This window comes from Triplophysa rosa, linkage group LG11 (assembly GCF_024868665.1).
Source record: "Triplophysa rosa linkage group LG11, Trosa_1v2, whole genome shotgun sequence".
NCBI classification, from domain to species: Eukaryota; Metazoa; Chordata; class Actinopteri; order Cypriniformes; family Nemacheilidae; genus Triplophysa; species Triplophysa rosa.
In genome coordinates, this window is record NC_079900.1 from 11,169,921 (window position 1) to 11,194,566 (window position 24,646).

The window sequence follows — 24,646 nt, forward strand, 5'->3', positions numbered from 1 at the left end:
AATGACAGGCCCAGATGTAAAACAGCTCATCTACCCTAATTGCAATCCTTCATGAGTGCTGTGAGACGCTTCACCAAAAGAGCCAAATTAAATGTCACCACCTCTAATTTGCCACCTCTCGGTATCGCATACTGAGAGAACACTCAAGGTATCATGTCTCATAGCAGCTTGAGTATTTACAGAGCACAGCTATTACCTTTTGCCAGAGTAGCGAGAAAAGATTGATTTGTCTTTCTGTAGATCTGCAGAGGCTTTTATTAAGAAACGGCTATTGTATCTCAGAGCAATGGAGAGCTAAGAAATGCATCACAAAAGTGAAGGTCAATGCATGCTACATTCTGCATATTCTCAGAACTATCCCTGTTGTGTGACCAAATATTTTCAATTCAAATGTAATTCTATGTCTAAAAGTTGTTTTGATGTTTCATGTATTTTTGAAACTCTATGACAAGCAGAATGGACAGGATGTAACAGAAATGTAACAGAGGCTAAACGTGTCATTTCTGGACCACTCGAGAGATACTGAACCGAACTGCAAAATTTGTAATTGATTCCAAATAGATTTCAAACACTCCCTTCGTCTACCATTGGTCACACAAACCAATAGCCCCACATCCAAACTCATGCCATTTGTTATGTCAATGTTAATCTGTTCAGTCCAGCCTATTAGGTTCTGTCTGATGCAGAGATTATACACTTGGAAAATTCACAACAAAAGCATTAAATATTAAAAATATTACAGATTTGCTTCTAACAAAATACATGTTATGCACATGCTCAGAACTACAAAAGCTGAGAGGGAGAAAACCAAATCTGAATCACATACACTTTGCAACTTGACAATTTCATTCTGGCCTGGTCTCCGAGGAAATGAGTCATGTTGCTAAGACACCAAAACCCTGGCAGCTAAAGACAAGGAGACAGAAAGAAAGTTTTATGTGGCGATATTAGATAGAAAGGCAGGTAAGTGGGTGGATGGAGAAACGAAAACTGTTTGGATTAGTGTAAATAAATAAAAACTACAGAAACATAAAATAGAAATTAAACAAAATGTGAACGAAAAAATGAACTAGATGAGGCCAATTCTAAGTGAATTACCACTGCAATTGCTTCATATAGGCTACAAAATTAATACAGTACAGTACAGTAAACCATATATAATTTCTCCCACTAGATGCAACATTTTAAAGACAAGGTTAAATAAAGGATTGACCATAAAAATGCAATTGTCACATAAAAAGCATCATTCTAGCAAACTGCTATTATACTCTATTTATCTCTCACACACAGAGCAGGATATTGCATTTATTTTAGGCTTTGTAATTGTTTGTGCGGCTGTTATCAGTTGACCTTTCTCAGAAGGTACTTCCATTAATCTCAATTATTTGATGCCTGTGTGCTGATTGGCTCTCCACACCTATTATCCTCCTACAACCAACTGTACCGTCACTGGTCAGAGCCCTGGTCTGACACTTCACAAACTGTCAGCTGTAATTTATATCTATTAAAGGTGAAGATCCCACATGCCAAAATGTTTTAGTATACCTTATGGTCTTAGTAGAGCATATGGCATGTATATCATGAACAGATATGGACCCAATTTACATACCCAGACACTGCGAACTGTTTAGGCAACTGATATTCAGGTTAGTATAACCTAATACTTTAAAAAGTCACTGTTGTGTCAGACGTATTCTTATCTATTATGTCACCCCTTCTCATTTAAAGGCCATTACAGTAGATCTAGTTTCATTAGCGCATGACATGTTACTGTAAAAGCAAGTCAAAACAGACCTGAGGTATAAATACTTTTTTAGGTTTCAAACATGAAACACAAATGTCAAACATTTAATTATTCACGTAAAATAATTACATTTGATATATAGTTCTACTTTTAAAATGGAAGGTCATGTAATATTTTAATCACAGTGAGCCAATTAAGAAGGATTAGTTATCTAATCAAAAATGAAAAATCAATAATGGCTCAAATAGCAAATCAATTGGTTACTTATGCATTCTCACGGAGCTTCAATGCAAAACAGGTGCAATGAGCAAATATATTACCAGAATCTTGAAAACTACTTAACGTGTAAGAATGTTCTTGCCCACTCACTCAACAGCATGAAAATAACACTCACAAATGTGTTGTTATTTGCTGCAGGGTATAATGAAAGTCTTTCCTTGTGTGACTGCAGCAGACCCAGGCATATCAATTTACATATCAATTTCAAAGATCATATAACCAAAATAGAGTGGTGCACAGACATTTGGTCCAGAGAACAATTTCTTTCATTCGCACTACTCAACAACAGTTCCCAAGAAGGCCAACTAGACTGTAAATATGGCTCATTTCCGTCAAAGCAAAGATAAAATAGAGCAGATGCAAAATGGCAGTAGAGAAAAGAGCTAAAATAGTTTGATGTGTATGATGTGAGAGCACTCACTCAGCAGGAGCTCTTCAAGATGTGAACAGAAGCCATGGGGGGGCTGGCATCAGGGAGCTCCAGAATCACGTCAATGGTCAATCTGGGTTAATGAGGAAAGCAATTGAGTTTGTGAAGCCCCAAACCAACTAAACCTAGGAGATTTACAGAAAAAAAACTGTTTCTCTGCTTCTGATCAAAAAGCCTACAGGTCCCTGCGGTTTACTCAAGATGATTATCAAATCAGTCCAAATCTAATGAAGGCGGTATATTTCCGTTATGTAGTCTTTGTTCCATGCAGTGGAACTCATCTGTTTTAGTCTCATAACTGGAGGTTTACTGAATGGGATTCATCTGGACGGTCTCAGCAAGCACTCAATTAAACCAGTCAAATGAGGTTAAACCTCTAATCACTATCTTTGACACAGTAAATATATGAATACCTTGATTAGTTTTACATTGCATAAATAAAGATACGCAATCTATGTAGAAATGTCAATGAGCCCCATGGGATTGTACTGTTTTTGGAAGTCAGCGTTTAGAAGACAGACTCGATGTATGTTGAGCATTGTACTCAGCTGAGCTCTCTGCAGAACTTTGACCTGTCTTCATCCTGGATCAGAGAATCTTCCACATGAATAAATGCATGAAGATCTTCACACCACTTTAGCATGCACTCAGCTCAGTCTGATATTGGATTTCAGAGATACACTCCTCAACTTCAGAAATACATAAACTACTCTGTAACTACTACTATTATAGTGTAATTTTAGAAAAATCAATACATGTTCTTTGTAGTTGATTATTTGGTATGGATACCATCAAATATTATTTCTAAACCTATATTTTTATTTACATATAGGGCAATGAAATATGTCAATATGTTGCATTTGAATTTCAGACAAGCATGTTTAAGGTCATGTGTCCGATCTCAAATGTAAAATAGTTTAATTAAAACTAACCGTGCGAATTGAATTCGATTTTCCTGTTGTATTTTAATATTCTAACATGGTTTTGGATGCGAGACTGTGCGCAAACTCTGTGGTTACTGCGGACTTTTATGTTATCTATCAGCAACCGTGTGTTAACTGTCGTAAATTACAGCAACGTGTTACTTTGCGTTTTACGGCAAAGGCTTTTCACCGCACGGTCTGGGAGTAGTCGTGCATCCATCCATCAATCAATACGAATTCGTACATCGGTAAAGGTAGGTTTCGTGCTAAATACCTTATTACAATCAGAAACATTTAAGCTTACGACAAGTGACTGCGAATAGATTGTTGTTCTTTCTAAGGAACGGAAGCTAACGTCAGCAAGCATGTGCGGTCCTGAATCAGCCAGCTGCGTTGACGCGTTTAAATCCCTAAGTGATCTGTATCTTTTCTTTAGACTGTACAGTTCATACAGTGTCGGCGATGTTAGTGAAATATAATATAAATGTAAGCTACTTGTCAACGGGAAAGGGCAGGGTTGTAATGAATCCGAGCTTGTAAGCGACATTACTGTTCATCATGGCCGCTCGTAAAATCTTGATGTGGTAACCTAGACGTGCAATTGCGCGCAGTGGCCACATTGAGAACAAAGCTGTGTGTCTATTCACTGTAATAGTGACTTCTAGAACACGTTTTTCAACCAAAATGCTTCTTACCATGAACCAACTGAAGCCGACAGCGAGAAACAAAAACCTTTTCGCAAAGCATTTTCCTTCTTGTTCGCGCTCCGCAAGATATCTCCTTGACCAATGAGAAGGTTGCTACAAGTTCACGTGTCCGGAACCGGCGGGCCCGACTTCGTGCTGGTTTACAATGAACTGCATTATAAAAGTCATACAACTGTAGTATTTATATGAAGAGTTTGTTTTCAAAATTAGAACTCAGTTTTTAACATTTTTCAAAAATCATGTTTTTTTTATTATGTTATCATGTTTTTATTGTGTTAGTTAGATGTATATTTTGAGTTATTACGGCTTAAATCAAAACAAACCAACTGCAGTTTGATTAATTGGAATGAACAATAAAAAAACAATTATTTTTAAACGGAGTTATCTCATTTTGGAAATAAACTCTTATACACTAACGTTACCTACCTAACCACACATCTTTTAAGTCGGTTGTGCACATTTTGTAGTTGCCAGACCGCTGTTATCATTAATATACTGCTTTTTATATTACAAGTTACCGTACCTGTCAACATTTGAGTACCAAAATCCGGGAGACCCGTGATGGGTGGAAGGGGGGTGTTGTGCAGGGCAAATAGGGCACCCCTTTATAAATCTTTTAATTACTTTATATCTAACATAACATTATTTTCTTGTCAAATTCTTAAATGTAAATCAATATATGTATTCAGAACAATAATACAGACTGTTTAATGCACCTCTGCAAGGTGTCATTTTAATTTACATTTTGCCAGAGATCGCAACATCAGACATGAATTGCATCTACACGCTGTTTAAAAAGTATGAGCAGTTTGTCCCTTCATGCGTCCGTAGTTCAGTTGTTCTAACTTGGTTTATAAGTTAGCAGAATGATTTTATTATTTATTTACATGGATGGATGGATTTACCAGTGTTTGCATATTGCAGTTATTATTTACAAGAACTGCTTATGGTCACAGTATGGGAAATATTAGAAATAAACTCTATATTACTTGTTTTTATTCAGAGTTGTTTGCAGAACAAAACACTCTTTTCATATCGCGTTTAGAAAGTGTAACAACAACAGCTAATGTGATGTTAAAATATGATATCGGTTTCACTAGTTTAATTAGGCAAACTTCCAAAAATACTGTTACAGTAGACCAAGAGCAAAAACAATACATTACCAACTAGGGCTGAACGATTAATCGAAATCGAATCGCAATCGCGATGTGAGACGTTGCGATTTGCTAATCGCAAGAGGCTGCGATGTGGAAACGATGTGAAATATAGGAAACGCGTCTGTTCCAAGCCCGCTTTGAGTGGCATTCTTGCTAACCAACAGAGTGAGCGCACCTCCGTTATGCCTAATAAAAAAAAAAAAACAGAAAGCGGGAGAGAGAGAGAGAGTGTGTTATTATGGCATCTGCAGAGTCAGATCGATCATATTAGGCAAATAAATACTAAAGAACCATCCAATTCAGAAGACCGCACACACAGCCTGTGTCATACTCGCTCTCTTCCCCGCGTCAATTCAGAAGACCGCACACACAGCCTGTGTCATACTCGCTCTCTTCTCCCCCTCGCGCGTCTTGCGGACGAGCCGTTTAAACTTGACGCGCACACATAGCCCGTTTCATACTCGCTCGTCTCGCGGACGAGCCGTTTAAACTTGATGCGCACACATAGCCTGTTTCATACTCGCGCGACTCTTCCCCGCGTTGCGCGTCTCGCGGACGAGCCGTTTAAACTTGATGCGCACACAGCCTGTTTCATACTCGCGCGACTCTTCCCGCGTTGCGCGTCTCGTGGACGAGCCGTTTAAACTTGATGCGCACACATAGCCTGTTTCATACTCGCGCGACTCTTCCCCGTCTCGCGGACGAGCCGTTTAAACTTGATGCGCACACATATCCTGTTTCATACTCGCGCGACTCTTCCCCGTGTTGCGTGTCTCGCGGACGAGCCGTTTAAACTTGATGCGCACACATAGCCTGTTTCATACTCGCACGTCTCTGCCCCGCGTTGCGCGTCTCGTGGACGAGCCGTTTAAACTTGATGCGCACACACAGCCTGTTGCCTTGACGCACGCGCGCACCCTGTGTCAACTCACGCCTAGCTCCGCGTTTCAAACAAATGTAAATTCTATCTAACTGTTTTGCTAATTTCACTTGGATGAAATTAAACATTCAGCACATTTTCTACTTGTTTTAAAAAATCCCACATACTTAAAAAATAATAAATCAGCCTATGTAACCTATGAACTATTTTAATAATTCACTAACACAATAGAAAATGTTATGGATTTAAGGGTTACAATGGGAGTTGTATTTGTTTTAATGGAAACTATAATAGTGTACACTGGTATTTGGATTCTATTGGTGTGATGTAATCTTGAAGCTGGGAACCAATTGAACAACAGTAAGCCCTATTTGAATAATGCCCAAAACACACTACAAAAAATAATTTTGTAATGGTTTTAATGGAAACAATTAGAATTTCTGTAATGTTTTTTTTGTTGTTTTCTTTCAGCAGGGTAATTATACCCATACTGTGCTCCACACAACAATATTGAGCTGAAGCTTGAATTAGAAAAGTTAAAATCGCAAATCAAATCGCAATCGCAATGTCTGTCAAAAAAATCGCAATTAGATATTTTCCCCAAATCGCACAGCCCTATTACCAACAGACAAACTTTAAAAACTACGAAAATATTACTTCTGCAGATCAAGCACTAGCTGTAATGTGACTCTACTGCATCTACCTGTCAAAGCTCTGGATGGCACGATCTGTCGTCTCCAGTGAGCGGACACAGACAGTGAGGAGCGAGCGTTAAATGGAAAACGCGGAGTGGAATATGCGGACCTTTAGCGGTGTAAAGAGAAAGTTTTTAGAGGGGATGTGAATCCTCTCTACTCCACTTCGGCTACCGTTAAGTTTCACCTACCAAAGTGTGCCTCAGCCTGTGAGGGCAAATGGGCAGTGGCTCAAGCCATGGAGCCACCCCACTGTTCACGCAAACGCGATCTGGTTCCCGTCAGTCCAGGTTTCAAAGGTAAAATAACTGAAATGCGGGAGTTTTTGACGCATTTCCGATTGAAATGGAATTTCTAATGAGAAACATAGCGGGCGTGGCTTTCGTCTTTCTCTGCAATTTGATTGGATGTATAAAAACAGCCGTTGCATTTTGAAATGGAACTGGCAGCAGACTGACAGCTGAAGGGGAGAAGTTAACGAATGCTCCGCCCAAGCCGTCTAACATGCCTCATTTAAGATGGATAGTCATTACAGGAAAGAAGTGCATTTTCTGATTTTAACTAAAGATTATGAGGGTGCACACATTTTTAAAAGAGGATGACCCACATTGATAAACTATTTACAATAAACGCTGCAACATTTCATGAATTTTTTTTTAATTTCACTAAGACTTTAATGTTAATAGTGTTGATTGTATCTTTTACCAACAATTAAATACTATGTGTCCGATGTTTTGTTAGGAAATGGCAAAGTTCCATGCCCCTGTGATCCAGGAAAACCCATCAGGATGGGGTCCTTGTGCTGTACCTGAGAAGTTTAAAGACATGCCCTACCAGCCTTTCAGTAAGGGAGACAGACTGGGAAAGGTAAATTCTAGTCTTCTGAGATGGTTCTTTTTGCCTGAAACAGACCGTCAAAATTGTATTTTTCATGTCATGATCAATTATTGTGGGTAATTTTCTTGTTTTACATAATAACATTCATTATTGTACACACAGGTGGCTGACTGGACTGGAGCAACATACCAGGATAAGAGATACACAAGTGATTACATTTATTTTTTCCCCCCATTGTGTTATACTCTGCTATATGTGCTGTCTTTGCTTATCAGTCATGATTGTGCTTCTGTTTTTTTGCAGATAAATACTCTTCTCAGTTTGGCGGAGGCAGTCAGTATGCATACTTCCATGAGGAGGATGAGACCAGCTTCCAGCTGGTAGACACTGCCAAGACTCAGAAGACTGCATATCAGAGGAACCGTATGCGATTTGCTCAGGTATATTTTCTCTTTCTCACGTTTGTCCTCTCACTCAAACTTTTCTCTTAACCTCTTTCATACATTGCTAAGCCATCATTGTATGCTCTCCCCTGATTCTGTTCTACAGAGAAATCTCCGGAGAGATAAAGATCGCAGGACTCTTACTCAGTTCAACATGCAGACCTTGCCTAAGAGTGCCAAGCAAAAGGAAAGGTGCGTTCTGCTTAACCAGTGGAAAGCTTATGTTAGAAGATTGAAAACCCAGCGAATGCACTCTAACCCTCTTTTTTTTACTCCAAATAGGGACCGTATGCGCCTGCAGAAGAAGTTCCAGAAGCAATTTGGTGTACGGCAGAAGTGGGATCAAAAGTCGCAGGTATGAAATACATCTCAGTTATTCTACTCTTTTCATCTTTTACTTTGATATCAGGTCCCTGGTCCCTATTCATTTCTTTGTGTTTTTATTGCGCTGTTACAGCCATCGTGATTTTCTACCCTTTTAGTCTTTCATGTCTCAAATTATTTTTTTGCATTCGTTCTGCTTCTCTCTTGAGTTATTGTTACCAATTGGGGTTGGCTCGATACCAAAATTTTGCCTTCGGTACGGTACCAGAATCTAATACCGGTAATATCGGTGCCATAGGTGATCAATAACCAGCCCCAAAATAAATGATTTGAAAAAATATTAAGAAGACTGCATGAAACTGCTGTAACTGCTTTAATGCATATTTTATATATCATTTTTATATTTTATATAGCACAATTTTATTTTTACACTTTTACACTGTATTATTAAAAAATGTTTTGGTCATATAGACATATCATCATAATCCCACAAATATGAACAATACAATTTTGAACAACAATTAAATGTTTCAAGTAGGTCTATTTAACAGTAGCATTCAATATGAAAACTGAATGATCAATAAAAATAAAACACTGCACAGTCTTCACTGTATAAAATAATTATGCAATGACTCTAAATAAAGCTACAAAAGTTTCATTTTCTCTTTAATGTGACACAGATGTATTAGCTTACTGTCACTTCTTTTTTGATGCGGATATACATTTAAAACACAACAAACTGTGTTTATGTAAACTTTTTGTGTTTTTGACATAACAGCGTGTGTATTTGACAGTATAAGAACATATACAAGATGCGAAAGAGAACTTAATGATGAATAGTAGGTTAACTGAGATGTCTGGAACAGAGATAACGTTATATATGCCGTTGAATGGGGACGTACAGACGCATCGCAGCATGTAGAATATACGTTACACTGTAAAACAATCTATAGTTCTCTCTGCAAAAGTAGAAAGAGCCGAATTTGTAATAAATCACTGTGTCTCAGTTTAAATGGTCGCAAACGTGCACGTAGAGCGATTCATCTTGTTCTTCTATGTTGCCGGTTCTGCGTCAGTTCTGTGGCATACTGCCTCATAGTGGTGATCTTTGGAACAGCAGTGTTTCAAGTACCGAAACGAGCAAAATTCTGGTATTGAACCTTTTGAAATCTAACATGTACCGGTAAATTTCCAGAACTGGTTTACCGCGCAACCCTATTACCGATAGACAGTTCATAGGTCAAAAAGCTTATAGCAATAGTAAGACACAGAAATTAAACCATTCTGGTGCTGTGAAAAACAGGGGCCGGATTCACAAACTATTCTTCAGAAAATTTTTTGTCAGTGTTTCCCATAGGATTTTGACAGACTTGTGGTGCTGGTGACGTCATAAACTAATTAGCATATTTGTGACGTCATCACGCAGTGTTTGCATCGTGTTAACACTTGATATCTGTTTTTCTTCTACTCTCTGATCTGTCACATTATACTGTATTTTACAACTGGATGCCACCAGCAGTCACTTTAACTGCTGCTAAAATCCTGATTTATAAACGCAACATCAGACAAAATCACAATACAGTACATCTACATTAAAGAGCGGCTGTATGCTGTTTGCCCTTTCTCAACAATGTGTTGCTGTATTACGAACGCTTCTCTGGTTTTAAATGCATGTGACGGTTAAATACGAGAGCTGTTTTTCTTAACTTCTAATTTAAGAAAAAAGTTAGGAATGGTATGTATTCCTGAAAAAAAGATAGTTCTTAAAATTTTTCTCAAGATTGATCTCAGGAAAAAAATTAAGAAGAATCCAAATTCTTGAAACAAAAGCTGTCGTAAATATCATCTTAAAATTAAGACAGCCTCACGGTTGTCCTAAATCTCAAAAGGTTGTTTCAAAAAGGTTGTCAAAAGATGTTTAATACATGTATTTGGTTGTTTCACATGTGATGTGTATTGTATTGAGCCAGAATCATAATTTTGACTTTTACTTTCCATTGAGGAATATTTATTTTGATATAATAATGATTAGGTCTAGCTCCCTTACTTTAGCTTTCATTACTAAATGAATGCGATGTGCTTGTTAAACACAAAGTTTATTGTATAGAGAAACATATAGAGTTACCACACAAGCAAGCGAGTGTAATCATATAGTTTTATTCTTACGACAAAAATTAAGATATTGTTAAGAAAATTTCTTATCTTAAAAATAACGTTTTAAGAAATGTTTGAGAATCGCACTTACGAACATTCTCACGAACTTCCTATAATTTATCTAAAGAACAGTTTTATATTTTGTCTTAAGAACAGTTTTGTGATTAATTCTCTAACTCTCCTCCTTTCGCCACAGACCCAGCTTAAACCCAGAGACTCTTCTGTGGAGGTGCGCAGTGACTGGGAGGTGAAAGAGGAGATGGACTTTCCTAGGCTCATGAAGATGAGATACATGGATGTGGACGACCCAAGTGACATGTGAGCATTCTTACTTCAGTCATTTCATAATATCGTGTAAGCGCAGTGCTCTCAATAGAGTCCTTCATTGCTTCTCTTTTTCTCAGCGAGTGCTGTGGAGCTCTTGAGCACTACGACAAGGCTTTTGATCGCGTCACCACTCGCAATGAAAAGCCACTCAAGAGCATCAAGAGGATCTTCCACACTGTCACCACCACCGATGACCCCGTAATCCGCAAGGTATGCTGAAGCACCCTCCTGTAGCTGTGTCTGAATTCGCCCTCTATCTCCTATAATGTTGCACTATATCGGGTGTCCGCCATTTTGTAGTGTTGTCTGAATTTTGAGTAAAAAACTCATTCCATACAATTTGTTCAATACGTTTTACCCACAATGCATTCTGATTTTGAGTGTACATTCGATGTACGCTCGCTCACTCATATTTCCCATGATACAACGCGAATCAACTGTCTGATTCGAATCAGCTGGAGGAGAGTGACCGTTAATGCCACGAATGTACGTTTATACACTTGCCTTTGTTCTTGCTGACAGTTATTTTCTACTTTTGAGAATAAACAGATTAAATTAATGTTATATATAGCAGTGTTGTATTTAAAAAATATTAAGTAATTTTTTTTACGTAATAAATGCGATAGTAAATAAACGGTTTTGTTCTCTTTATTAAAAACGAATACAATAAACGTGACAAATTATGTGAAAATGAACTTTACCATTTTACAAAACAATCCATAAAGCCACACAGGTGTAATATAAGCGTTATGACGAATGTCCGCAACAGTACTGTCAGACGCAGGATTTATTACGTCAGTGTCTGAAATTGTTCACTCATTTTCATTCACTTCTACCCCATATAGTGGACTATTACGATTAGCATTCGCTACATAGGGAATAGTGAATGAGTGAACAAGTGAGCGAATTCAGCCGCAGCTTGTGTCTGTCCTTCTTGGGTGTAAACGAAAATACTAATTACCCTCTTCTGAACTCGACTCACAGCTTGCAAAGACCCAGGGCAATGTGTTTGCCACCGACGCCATCCTGGCCACTCTGATGTGTTGTACTCGCTCTGTTAATTCATGGGACATTATAGTTCAGCGTGTGGGCAACAAGCTCTTTTTTGACAAGAGGGACAACTCGGATTTTGGTAAGCATGTGCTTTGGTTGTGTTTACAATGTCAATTTAATGAAGTATTAGCATTTTTTACTAAATCTTCTCTCTCTTCCAGACCTGCTTACTGTGAGTGAGACTGCGAACGAGCCACCACAGGACGAGGGCAGCTCACTCAATTCCCCCCGTAACCTGGCTATGGAGGCCACTTACATCAATCACAACTTCAGCCAGCAGTGTCTCAAAATGGTTTGTTTAAACAGAATTCTTGCTGTTTTGTCAGTTTGAGAAGTGGTTATTAATTAACAAAATGAAAATTCTGTCTTCATTTACTCACCTTGTTGTCATTTTAAACTTGTGTGATTTTCTTTCCTCTGCAAAACACAAAAGATGATATTTTGAAAAATATTGGTAATCAAAAACCCTTGGTCCCCATTGTCTTCTATTATACGGACACAAAACCAGTGGAAGTCAATGGGGACCAATGGTATTCTTTTACTGACGTTTTTCAAAATATCTTCTTTTGTGTTCTGCAGAAGAAAGTCATACAGGGTTGAAATGACAAGAGGGTGTGTAAATATAGACAGAATTTTCATTTTGAACTGTTCATTTAAACGTACTACTATGTTTGTTATTAGGCAAAAGGCCTTTATTATGTGAAATCTGTTTTCTTGTGTCAGGGAGGAGAGAGGTACAAGTTCCCCAATTCGAACCCATTTGTTGAGGAGGACATAGAGAAAAGTGAGGTCGCCTCTGTAGCCTACAGGTGTGTGCTGCCCCCTGCTGTTCATTCCTAGACGATTTCAGTTTGCTTGGAATGTCAGAAATAACCCTCAGGTTTTTGTTCAGATGTTCGATTGTGCAATATCGTCTGGAATGGTGTCTTATTTTTTCTTGAAAATGTGAATTTATATGTCTCTGGTACTTATATTCTCCAATGAGGTATCGATAGACATAAGCTAATATTTCCAGTTGTCTGTGCTGACAGCTGTAACTGTAGCAATCAATCTAGATCTGCTGAATACCAACTAAACTGAACAAACAAATCATATTTCAGTGTTTGCAAATAGTCAGTGACTAACAAAAAACGAATTGGATTTGTGTGCTCTGTGAACAGCCTGAGAGTGATGACTACATATACTGTAACTTCCTTACAAAGTTTGTGTTTGGTCAAATGTGAAAGTAGTGACCCACTTGACTGATTCGTAGGTATCGGAGGTGGCAGCTGGGGGAGGATATTGATCTCATTGTCCGCTGTGAGCATGACGGAGTGATGACTGGAGCAAACGGAGAAGTGTCTTTTATCAATGTGAAGACCTTGAACGAGTGGGACTCCCGGGTAAGAGACAGTCAGATTGTTGAACTTCAACATTTTGCGTTGTAGTACTGCATTTGATGATAGTAATACGTGCTCTGTGCAGTACTGCAATGGAGTTGACTGGCGACAGAAACTGGATTCCCAGAGAGGAGCGGTTTTAGCCACAGAGCTGAAGAACAACAGCTACAAATTGGCCCGCTGGACCTGCTGTGCCATTCTTGCAGGATCCGAGTACCTCAAGTTGGGGTGAGTAAACCTGACGTACATCATTACCCTTTCCTTATGTATGTGTAATAAATGTATAATACAAACTACAGGGTTAATTAAGCAATTTCCTTTTAGGTACGTGTCCCGTTATCATGTAAAGGACTCATCAAGGCATGTCGTCCTTGGCACACAGCAGTTTAAACCCAATGAGTTTGCCAGCCAGATTAACCTGAGCATGGAGAACGCCTGGGGCATCCTGCGCTGTGTCATTGACATCTGTCGTAAACTGGAGGAAGGCAAATACCTCATCCTTAAAGACCCAAACAAGGTAAGGAGAAACTCATGCTATGATGTCGACTTTTGAGGAATACATTTCGTACAGTGTAACATGACCAAAACCACATGATTTTGTTTAAACTGTAGAGTATAGATGAATTTTGTTTAATCATAAGTATCTTATGATGTAAATTTTAGCACAGCAACACACTGCAGAAATTCATATTTGCCTACCTTGGCAACCCACGAGGACTTCTCTGCCTTAATGTACAGTTATAAATGTATGGCTCTCCAGCTGCTACAGTAAAGTCAAATTTTTGTTCCCTAACAGCAAGTAATTAGGGTGTACAGTCTGCCTGATGGAACCTTCAGCTCAGATGAGGATGAAGAGGAGGAGGAGGAGGACGAGGAAGAAGATGAAGAGGGTAAGGAGGATAAGGGATTCATTTTCAAGAATCAAAAGTCTGTTGATGTTTTCATCTGGTTAATCTGTTTGATGTTTTGTTTCTTCAACAGATGATGATAACTAAGGTGAACTTAATTATCACAGCTGCCGGCATTACGTGTAACTTTGTCAGAGCTGAATAAAGATAATTGAGTATTCGTATACAGTGATCATGTCTTTCTGTTGTGTTCACGATTGGCTGCCCTTTAAGTTATGTTATGTTTCAGTTCTGAAGCATGTAATCATTAGAAATCAATAAAATAACAAAAAATGTTCTTATAGATACTTTTTGAACACTAGGACATTAAGAAGAGTGGCAAAGATAAGAAACATGTTTTAATGATCATTTAAAGCAGATAAAGGCATTCTCTGTTTCCACCCATGATAAACTAAATTGGTCATTAATACCAGTTGATAACCATATGTTTAGTCTGAATCAAATGTAGAGAAGTATTTAATTAACATAGATTCCATTTATTAAAACCTATGATTGGATGTCAGATGCATTTATCAGAGTTCTTGTTCTTACCAAAAGTATAATTTGAGGAAAGCAAAACATGATTGCAATTTATTCAAAGTTACTGGCATTGCTATAGTTGTATTGTATTACTAACATCCATCCATTTAACTTATTTTGGTGTCCCAGATAAAATCCAGTGGTATGTTCTTCATTTTTTCATTAAAGATCTGATCAAACATCTCACTTTGTGCCACAGTAAAGATGTTCTTCCAATCACCTATGGTGCCTGCAACAGAATTAACCATAAGATTATAAGAACAAAATGTTACTGTCATAAAAGCAATCTGGTGACGTTTTTTAAATACATTTTCCTTAAAAATAAAATGATGAAATATCTGTGTCAAAACATTGCCGGGTTGTTATCTTTGAACCACAACCTTTGCGCATGAACTGTGGCTGAAGTAGCAGGTCTTGAGGGATAAATTCATAGTTTGCTTTGCGGTCCTGCTTCATGTTTTTAAAAGTGGCCTTTTCCACTACACGAGATATCGCAGCATCATCCAGACTTTTCCCGAAGAACCGGCAGATTTTCTCCACTGCTGTTCTTAAGTCCTGAGAAATTTGCATTTATCAGTGCAGGTGTGTTAAAATATTCTAAATGAAAACGTTTGTAAAGAATATGTATTAACATGTTTTTGTCTAGAAATGTGCCCACATGCACTCCCATTTGATACACCAAAACTCCATAGGCAGATGGCCTTATTAAGATATATTGATTAATGCACACTTACCATGACCATGTCCTCATATGTCAAAAATAGGATGTTATACTGGTGTCTATTATTGTACCACTCTCTGACATGATCAAACCAAGAACCACCACCAACTGAAACAAGGTAGGTCTTTTTTATCATTTACTTTCAAACACACCTGTATATGGCATGCTATAAATTCAGTTGACCCAATTTGGCTTGTTTTATTGTAATCATATATCATTCAGACTTTATTGTATCACATTAAGCTTTACACAGATAAGGCAGATGCTTTTAATTTAGGTGCATCACAAAAATCAACCTACTGAAAATGTGCCTTACCGTTTCCCGACAGGTATTGCTTCAGAAAATCCTCAAAACACTTGGGTCTCTCAAGTTTGGCCCAGACATGGCAAAAGTGGAAATATGATGCAACATTGTCTTTTGGATTTCTGATCACATACACAATCTGTTATTTTTATAAGACAGATAATATAATTATACAATTATAGTCTACACAAGTGGCTTTACTGATTTGGCTTAATAAAAAATAATACACTATTAAAAAGGAATTGTGTTTAAGCTTGCTATGCTTAAATACTTAACTTCGCCCTTTTGTTTTTGAGTCCTGGTGGCATTAGTGTGGGTGTAAAATGGGTGGCGAAAAACCGTGGAGACGGGCGTAGGGCGTAATCGGGTCTGCCTTCACGGTACTCCAACCAAGGCATCTTCTCAAGATTGTTGGGATATTTAGTTTCTGTAAAGTCCTCCTCGCAGATCAAAGTTATGATATTCTGTGCCCATATTGTACCTGCAAAAATAAATAAACTGTATTCAGAAATCAGCATAGCCTATACACCCTACACAAAAAGATTTTAACACAAAGATTGCTTATTTTCAAGGTCAGGTCAGACCGTAATCACATTTCGCATGTTGTAATTTTACTCAATTACCTATTTGTTTGATTGATGTAGCAATCAATTTTATATTTTTTACATAGGCCTTCATTTTAGATTTTTTTTACGGTACATTTATGTCCTACCTGACTTGGGGTATGTCACCAAAAAAATGTCACTGTCACGAATCTCAAAATGTTGAAGAGAGTCGATATATTCCTCAGTGGTTTCACCTCTTGCAAAAATATAACCTTTATACTTGCATAGAAACTCGCTGAGGTTTTCCATTACGGAGCTTTTGTCCACGTGTACTGCGGAGACACCCGAATAAAGATCACCTTTGGACTTTTATTCATTTGGAAATAGCGCCATCGGGTGTTAAAAGAAAGGGATTTTTCTTGAATACACTTATAATTTAAAGGAGCCATTCTTTTGCTGTTTTTGAGCTTTGATTGTGTTTTTTAGGTGTTTAACAGTGGATGTTCATGTTTCTAATTTCAGAAAACGCTTTATATTTCACATATTTCAAGTCTATTGTTCACCGCTGTCCCTCTCCTCACAAAACGACTGGATTTCTTCCGGTCTATATAAAGTCCCTCCTTCCGAAACGCTCTGATTGGTAAAGCTGACCAGGTCTGTCGTGATTGGTTACCCGCATAAGAGCGTGTGTGTGAAGATGTCCCACCCATACCATATCAGCGAGCTTCCGCTTCTCAGGCTGTTGTGATTGGTTGGTCCCTCTCTCAGTGCATGTGTATTCATAATACATATTCACATCTTTGGCTTTTAGCAATAAACAGTAACAATGGCGTCAACTTCACTTCATCAGTTAAACACATGCGGATCGATCGAAGTGTAACGGAGGTTTGCTAGTGCATGTGCAAACGTCAATCTTTGTTAAGAGATCGCGATTTTTTCCTACTATGGCGAGGGAAATGACACCGGACCGAATGGCGTCAGACCGGTTACAATAATTAACATTAATAACAGAAGCGTTAGTTTTGCCTTTTTATATTGGACCTAAGTTGGATAATAAAACAAGCAGACTGACTAGGAGACATTTGCAAGCAGGACTTCAAAGGACGTTTCGTAGAAGTGTTTTAGAGGTATGCCCACACAAATCAGTGTAGGCTATTGCACAGAACAGCTTTCACAGCCGATGTTAAAGTCATGGAAGCTGTTATTTGACCGTTGTTTATCATATAATGTGTGTAGCTGAATTCTTATTACCAGCTGTAGGACTGTGATGAAAGTGAAAGTAGTTTAGCGCCTAGCTCAGTCAAATGTTTACAATCTCTGATAACCAAACACTACTGCAGCGGCTCTTCCTCTTCTCTAAGGAAGACCTCGCCCCTTTTTTGGCGTATTCCTTTGGGCGGAGGTTAATAAAAGCACTCGGAATAGTGACATCATGTACCCGGGAAGTAGAATGCTGTAGTCCGATTCCAGCCGTTGGCTGTAGTCCTTGAAAAGCAAATTCTGTTAAAGACAATATCTCGCTTGGCACTGAACTTTGAGCTTTATCATTTTGCAGGTAGCCTATTATTTATGCTCTAACAGCAACATTACACACTAACTGAAGGTTGAAAATGTGATCGCGGGGAATGGGACCTTTAATAAATTTGTATAAATCATTACAGCAACACCTTATTAGGTTTACGATTTTACATATTGAATGGTAGCCTGCTATAATTATAAGGAAGCATTTGGCCTGTATCTACTGGTAAATGTATTTAATTCTGTCATTTTTGAGTAGTATGGTGTATTATAAATAAATGAGTTATAATAAAAAATAACAATAAAGTTACATTTGAAATAGTTTCTTGATCTTTAATCAAATTAACAGCTTTATGAAATAGCAATGAGCAACAAGCTTGATCTTCGTATAGTTTGCACTTTGGATATGTACTGTAGAGCAATAAAAGAGGCTGTAAAAAAACAATCAGAATTGATACAGTATTTCTGACAACAGGACAATATACAACTTTTCTGTTATAACAGACACAGAACCAAACAGGAGTAGATCTTCACATATAACCTAATAATGTGAGTAGATTTGTGAGTAGAGCAGCAAAACAGGGTTCAGACTTCCAGAACATGGATGGAACAGGAGGATCACACGCTCAAGGTTAGTACACATCCCTTACGAATCTTTCCACTGTAATCATAATTTAACTGTGGCTTTTGTAAAATTGTTGTTCTCTCAGAAAAAAAACATGAATGACTCATAATTACCATTGTTTAATTAATGGAAATTTTACTTTTAGATTTAATCAGCTGTGTCAGTTGCTAAGGAAATAAGGCAACATTGCAATGATTATCTTATCTGTTTGGCACTTGGAACACTGGTGGGCCTGTTTGTAACATATCCTACTTTTCTACTATTAAAAAATCTAAAACTTCAAAATGATAAGGTGTTCACGAATTTAAAATTGAATGAAGAAATTAGTCTCAACAGAGCTAGTCCAATGTAACATTATTATCAAGCGTGCTATGAATTTAATAGCCAGGAACATAACATTTTATGGCTGTCTTTATTGCAACCAGTTTAGACCAAACAACACTAATGTAACTTTTGTAACATATGGTAAATTGAACTGTTGACTTGAGAGGTGGAATAGGATTGAAACTTTCACATGAACTGTTTTGTGTGATGTTACTGAAGTTAGTGAGTTATATTTCTGTGTATATTACCAACAGAACAGGGCCTTAATTTCGCTGACTGGCCTACACTGAAGCTGGTCATGATTGGGGTGAGAGAAGCTGGAAAAAGTGCCGCTGGTAATGCCATTCTGGGCAAAAAAGCATTTGATGAGGTTGGTGTTAAAACCAAAGCGAGTGTCTCTTGTCAGGGTCTGGGACAAGGGATGCAGTTACTGGTGGTTGACACACCAGGCTGGGAATGGTTCGACGTCCGTGGCACCTCTGCATCAACATGGACTCTTAAGAAGGAGATTATTAGAAGTATGAGTCTGTGCCATCCTGGTGCCCATGCCCTGCTGTTGGTTGTGCCACTGTCATTCTCATTCTCCAAGAGTGAACGTTGTACCATCGAAGAGCATGTACAACTATTTGGCCCAGAAGAATTATAGTTTGGTGCTCTTCACCCTCCTAGACAGAAAGCAGTTGCAGGGTTCCAGCTTGAAACAGGAAGTGGAGGAGAATGAGGAGCTCCACAGGCTGGTTGAGAAATGCGGAGGCTGTTTCCATGCTCTGTACAGCACACCTCAAGGAGGAGAAAACCAGGTTGCTAACCTTCTGACTAAAATCAAAAAGATCGTGGCTAGTAATGGAGATGTGGTGCTCTCCAGTGAAAAGATACTAAAATGGGCCCAGGAAAGAGAGACAGAGAGATGAGGAGAGAAGAGACGAAGAAGAGGGAAACAAACAAACAGGTTTGAATAATAGGAGGGAAAAGCAAGGACAACATGATTAAATCAGATCCACACGTTACACCCCAAAAAAGCCTCAAGAGGGCATCATTTCTCTCCTGTACTATTAGATCATGATGCAGAGTGCATTATATTCTGTCACACAATTAAATTGTTTGTGCAGGTCATCTATGCTGGCGTGCTTTACGTAATTAAATAGCACAAGCACAGGATCACACATCCACAAGAAAACAACCAAACCAATTTTGTTTAGGCACTTTATTTATGTGATGAATTTTACAAGAAAAATTAGTTTGGGGTGTTTACTTGGTTACAGCTCAGTCAAAATCAATTATTGTAATATGTTGCATGTTTTGCGCAACTGATTATTAACAAAACATTACGAAAATCAAAACTTTTGGTTTACCGCTTTGCTCTAATGCATGTTTTTTGTTGTTAAGAGTAATGAAGTATTTACAATGTTCTGTGCCATTGATCATTATAGTACAAATAAAGTGCTTTCTGAAATGACAATCACAACTGTATTCCATATTTTTAATATTCTAAATCATATTTACAGTATGTACAAAGATTAAATCTCCATCAGTATGTAATTCCTTTTTTTTAATTAAACATATACAATTATTGTACAATGAAAGTGCTTTAATGTGGCTTGATAAAAACGTGCTGTAATCAGTCTGAGATGTAAATATTTTATTTGATTAAGATTAAAATAATTCAATCTGAAATCTTTAAAAAAATGATTATATCTAAGGAAGAAACGGTTCCTCCAACACGTTCTGGCTTTTCCTAAATTTCCATATTCCTATGCATAAGGAATCATAAATATTTTCCCAGGTCTCCAGCTCAGATTTCCACACACTTGCTCTGGAGCGAATGAGCTCAGAGGCTTCACTCTTGCTGCCTTTTGCCAGACTTATGCTGTCTTTACAAATAAAAAGGACATCCAAGCCAATAAACAGGGCGTTTACAGTGATAAATCCAGCTCTCGCTGAATTTGAGAGTGCAAGGGGTGTCCCTTTTGCCAGCTGCCCAATGTCAGGCAAGTCTGCAGCCAGTTTGGGAATACTACGAGCACTTTGTGCCTCCTGTAGCCCTATCTTGGTTGCAGTGGCAATCACTTCCTCACTTTGAAGGACTTTAACAGCTGAAGCTGCATCTACCAGGGCATCAATACCTTTGGCCACTCCTCCAGCACCAGCTATCACCTTCCCAGCTCTAACCATATCTATCGCAACAGGCCCCTCTACACGATCTACCGCACTGGCCTTCTCCAAACAGCCTTGAATCTTTTCCACATCTTTCATGTATCTCTGGAAAATGCTTTGTGCATTTTTACCGTGGTGAATGTTGACCGCTGTTTCAGTGATACCTGTGACCAAACTATTGACACCACTGGTCACTCCCAGACCAACCCCTGTCAAAGTGAGAGCCAGAGACACCCCTGCAGTGACAGGAGCAAGAGCGAGGCCAACAATAGACAAGACACCCCCTGCTACACCCACTGAACTACCAGCTACAGTGGAGATATTGGCCCCGAACTTCATCCTGTCCAGCTGAACTGCACTTTCCTCCAGATCTGATAGGAACTGTTCCATCCTAGAGCGACGCTGTCCGAAGAAACCAATGAAGTTTAAAGCATTCTCCTGAAAAAGGAACGCCAGTTTGGTGTGATGGTCCATTCTGGACAAGGAAAGAAAAATATAAGATTAGTTTACCGTACAGTCATATATAACAGAGCTTAGAATGCAGGTCTAACATTGTTTTACCTTATTATGCTTAACTGCTTCAAATGATCAAGCAATTTTTGCATGGAGGTGTCACTCATGTTCAAACTGAATTTTATTAAAGGCTCCCCCTTCATCCATCTGTAAAGAGATTCAGTTTATATAGGCTACCAAAGATTATGTACATTTCACGTTGGCATTTAACAGGCTCATCACGGTTTCATAATTTCAGACATGAACATGTAATCCTTATTAGAAAACTTACTCATACATGTCTCCAGACCACAATACACTCTTAGATCTGTAAAAAAAGGTAAATAAAAAACGGAAAATTAGGTTTACAAATATTTCAGAGACATTGATGTAATATTGATCAATTCTATTTGTATATGAATTTTTGCACAACATATCAAGTTATACAAAATTTGAGTGTTTTAAAAATCATCATCAAAACTAACTTTTTCTCCATTTTCTCACACAGCTGTTGTGTAGTGCGTATGTATTTGTCTAGCTGAAAGGCCAGGACATCCACATTATTGAGAATTGGAAGAAAGAATGTTTCGTTATTTCGTTTAAAGTGGATGAGGAGAGGAGAGGCCATTCTGGCAGCTGTGATGACCGATCGCACACTCGCAGGGCTCTCCCCTTTCGGTAGGAAACTTCGTGAAGTGAAGACAAACAGCGAGGTAACTGCAAGTTTCTCCACTGCATCCAGGAAGTGCTCAAGTTTCTCAAACCCCTCAAACGTGTCTTTCAGGACAGCACTCAGATTCTTCTCTAGTTCCTGACGTCTGGAGTCAGCTGTGACCTGAGTTAAACCACTCCATAGGTACTCTCCAAAAGCCTTGGCTTTATCCTCTGAGCGCTGAACATGGTCAAACGCAAGACTGATTTTGTCTGCTTGATCCTTGATGTCTCTCATCGTCTCCAGCTCTGTCTCTCTCTGAAGGGTCCATTTTTCTGCTTTGTCACAAAAGTCTCTGACTGTTTGAATGTGGCTGAGGGTGTCCACAACATACACCGACAGTAACTCCTGTAGTTTTTCCCTGTGCAATTGGAGTCAACGACAAGATAAGAGAAAGTTAGTAGCCTAACAAATATTCTGCCACATGGTTGTGGTTTAAAACGTCAGGATTAGATTACTGTTTTGAATCTTATCACGCAGTTTGCTATAACTTGTTTTTCTAGATCTTGGGTTGTGCCATATGTGACGATGTCTTATCTGAACAAACCAATGTTTAAATCCTCAATCTATACTGAACTGGATTTACACTTTAATCTTTGTCTAAAACAGAATTATACATTTTTAACTTTAATATAATTATCGTAAAACGCACATTTTGAGTTTAACGCTGTTGTGCTCTTTATACGCTCTTTATAAATGCCCTTTTGTTAGTTGGTTCCTCCTCGAGGTAAAATTCTTATGTAGCCTAAATGTACCCACCTGGTGTCCATTATATTTAAGATGATTTAAATCTACAGCCGGAATCCAACAATGACATTCATTGAGTTGAACTGACTACAGCAATGTTTGCCGTTTTGTTCCGGGAGTCTGGCCGTTTAAAAGTTTCGCTTTGTTTCAAATGGTAAAGTTGCGTTTAGAGTTTGCCCCACCCATTGCCCCAGATGTTGTTTTCGATTTTATGACGCACTGCGCGGTCGCGGACCGCCTGGTCGGCAACTATCATCAAAGTACCGAGAGAGCGATTCGAAAGCAGTGCTTTGTAGGCTACTCAGTTTTGTCAGATATCTTGTGTTTTCAGCTGTCAAATCATGCCGATGTATATCTGCTGTCGTGAAAAACATCGAACCGTGCGTAGGATGAAAGACGCATCGTACCACAAACTCACCCAGCAGAATGTGACGTGGACGCTGTAACAAAAGACAGTTTCTCTAGTTAAAGGGATAGTCCACCCACAAATTCTGCCACGAATTAGCCTACTCATCCTCTATTTGTTCTAAACCCAGGGTTCGAATTGAGGGGAGCTGAGGCGGTCCCGGACCCCTCATTAGCCTTAAGGGACCTCTCATAAGGTCTAAAATAGTGAACTTGGGGTGTGCCCTGGTTTTTCATTAAAACTAGACTACTTAAATCCCCAAATTGTTTTTTTTTGTCAAATTACCACGCTAAAACAAAACACCTTTGTTCGTTATTTGTACAAATTTCATAAGACGCAAATGAAAATGTCGTTTTTATCTGAAAAATCCATGCATGCTCAAGTGCGCCACATAGTGTCCAATGAAGACGGAGATGTCGCAGCGAGACACTGGCTGCGTGCGGATGCTCTCATATGGAAAGCGTTTATCTTAAAACTTAACTGTTAGGCTAGTATCATTTTGATATGCAAGTCTTTCTTTATGTATGATGTTATCTCACATTGTCAAAACAGATGCGGCGCGGGACTGAGCCACTAAAGGGACATACAGGTGGTGGAAAATACGAAAGGGAGCGAAAATATTGAAAATATTTTGCTCTCCCCAACAGTGCGTTCCTTTGCAAAACTTTTGCGTTTCCCGAAGAATATTTTTCTTTCCCTCAGAAAACTTTCGCATTCCCCAGAGATTTTATTCTTATTTCTATCAATAAGTTTAAGAGATTTTACAATGAGCAAAATCTTAGCAAGAAAGACATCAAACCTATAGGTAAAATCTTAAGAAATGTGTTTTTGTGAATAAAAAAATGTAGGCTACAATGCAAAGTAAAAAAATTAACAGCAAGATCGATAGCATGGTCACTGCAAAAAAATGAAGAAATATATCTTTCTATCTCTCCCTCACGTGGATCTCTTTTAATGGATTATCAACATTTTAAGGACATTTGTGCGTGTAATGTGGTCAAATTACTATGATCCAAACTATCATGTGATTGATGCTTGTACGGCAGCTCCGTCGTTTTGTTGTTGTTGTTTTTGAGGACTGGTTAGGGGACCCCAAGAGCCTTGACACAATTCGAACACTAAACCTGTATAAATTTCTTTGTTCTGTTGAACACAAAGAAGTATGCTTGGATGTACAGTATGTTAGCAATGGGGCACCATAGACTTATTTATTTTTGTTTTGTTAAACAAACGATATTTTGAAGAATTTAGGAAAACAAACAGTTCTGCGGCACCTTTGACTACCATTTTTTTGACTACCCCAGAAATCAGTTGCTGACATTCTTCTAAATGTCTTTCT

The 24,646-nt window shown here is 38.4% G+C and overlaps 4 protein-coding genes across 4 annotated transcripts; 2 read left to right on the top strand and 2 right to left on the bottom strand.

Moving 5' to 3' along the window:
- Positions 1-3,526: 3,526 nt before the first annotated feature.
- Positions 3,527-14,445, top strand: eif3d (eukaryotic translation initiation factor 3, subunit D). The gene is made up of 16 exons (XM_057346080.1): positions 3,527-3,630; positions 7,557-7,682; positions 7,815-7,860; positions 7,956-8,092; positions 8,202-8,287; positions 8,378-8,450; positions 10,770-10,891; positions 10,978-11,110; positions 11,885-12,032; positions 12,115-12,245; positions 12,677-12,762; positions 13,206-13,335; positions 13,418-13,560; positions 13,657-13,849; positions 14,129-14,222; positions 14,314-14,445. The coding sequence occupies exons 2-16, from the start codon at positions 7,560-7,562 to the stop codon at positions 14,325-14,327; spliced, it is 1,659 nt and encodes a 552-aa protein (XP_057202063.1). The 5' UTR covers positions 3,527-3,630; positions 7,557-7,559; the 3' UTR covers positions 14,328-14,445.
- Positions 14,446-14,560: 115 nt separating this feature from the next.
- On the bottom strand, positions 14,561-16,781 carry sult3st1 (sulfotransferase family 3, cytosolic sulfotransferase 1). The gene is made up of 6 exons (XM_057346099.1): positions 16,497-16,781; positions 16,060-16,265; positions 15,797-15,923; positions 15,494-15,588; positions 15,140-15,314; positions 14,561-14,988 (listed from the first exon to the last, which is right to left on the bottom strand). The coding sequence occupies exons 1-6, from the start codon at positions 16,636-16,638 to the stop codon at positions 14,867-14,869; spliced, it is 867 nt and encodes a 288-aa protein (XP_057202082.1). The 5' UTR covers positions 16,639-16,781; the 3' UTR covers positions 14,561-14,866.
- A 345-nt stretch (positions 16,782-17,126) lies between these two features.
- On the top strand, positions 17,127-19,795 carry LOC130561646 (GTPase IMAP family member 4). The gene is given in 4 exon segments (XM_057346102.1): positions 17,127-17,456; positions 18,352-18,478; positions 19,051-19,432; positions 19,434-19,795. Coding segments are annotated over 3 exon segments (687 nt in total). The 5' UTR covers positions 17,127-17,456; positions 18,352-18,447; the 3' UTR covers positions 19,708-19,795.
- A 171-nt stretch (positions 19,796-19,966) lies between these two features.
- apol (apolipoprotein L) lies at positions 19,967-23,304 on the bottom strand. Its single transcript, XM_057346079.1, has 5 exons — positions 22,914-23,304; positions 21,928-22,515; positions 21,735-21,770; positions 21,512-21,610; positions 19,967-21,425 (listed from the first exon to the last, which is right to left on the bottom strand). Exons 1-5 carry the CDS (start codon positions 22,922-22,924, stop codon positions 20,492-20,494), a joined length of 1,668 nt encoding a protein of 555 aa, XP_057202062.1. The 5' UTR covers positions 22,925-23,304; the 3' UTR covers positions 19,967-20,491.
- Positions 23,305-24,646: the final 1,342 nt, after the last annotated feature.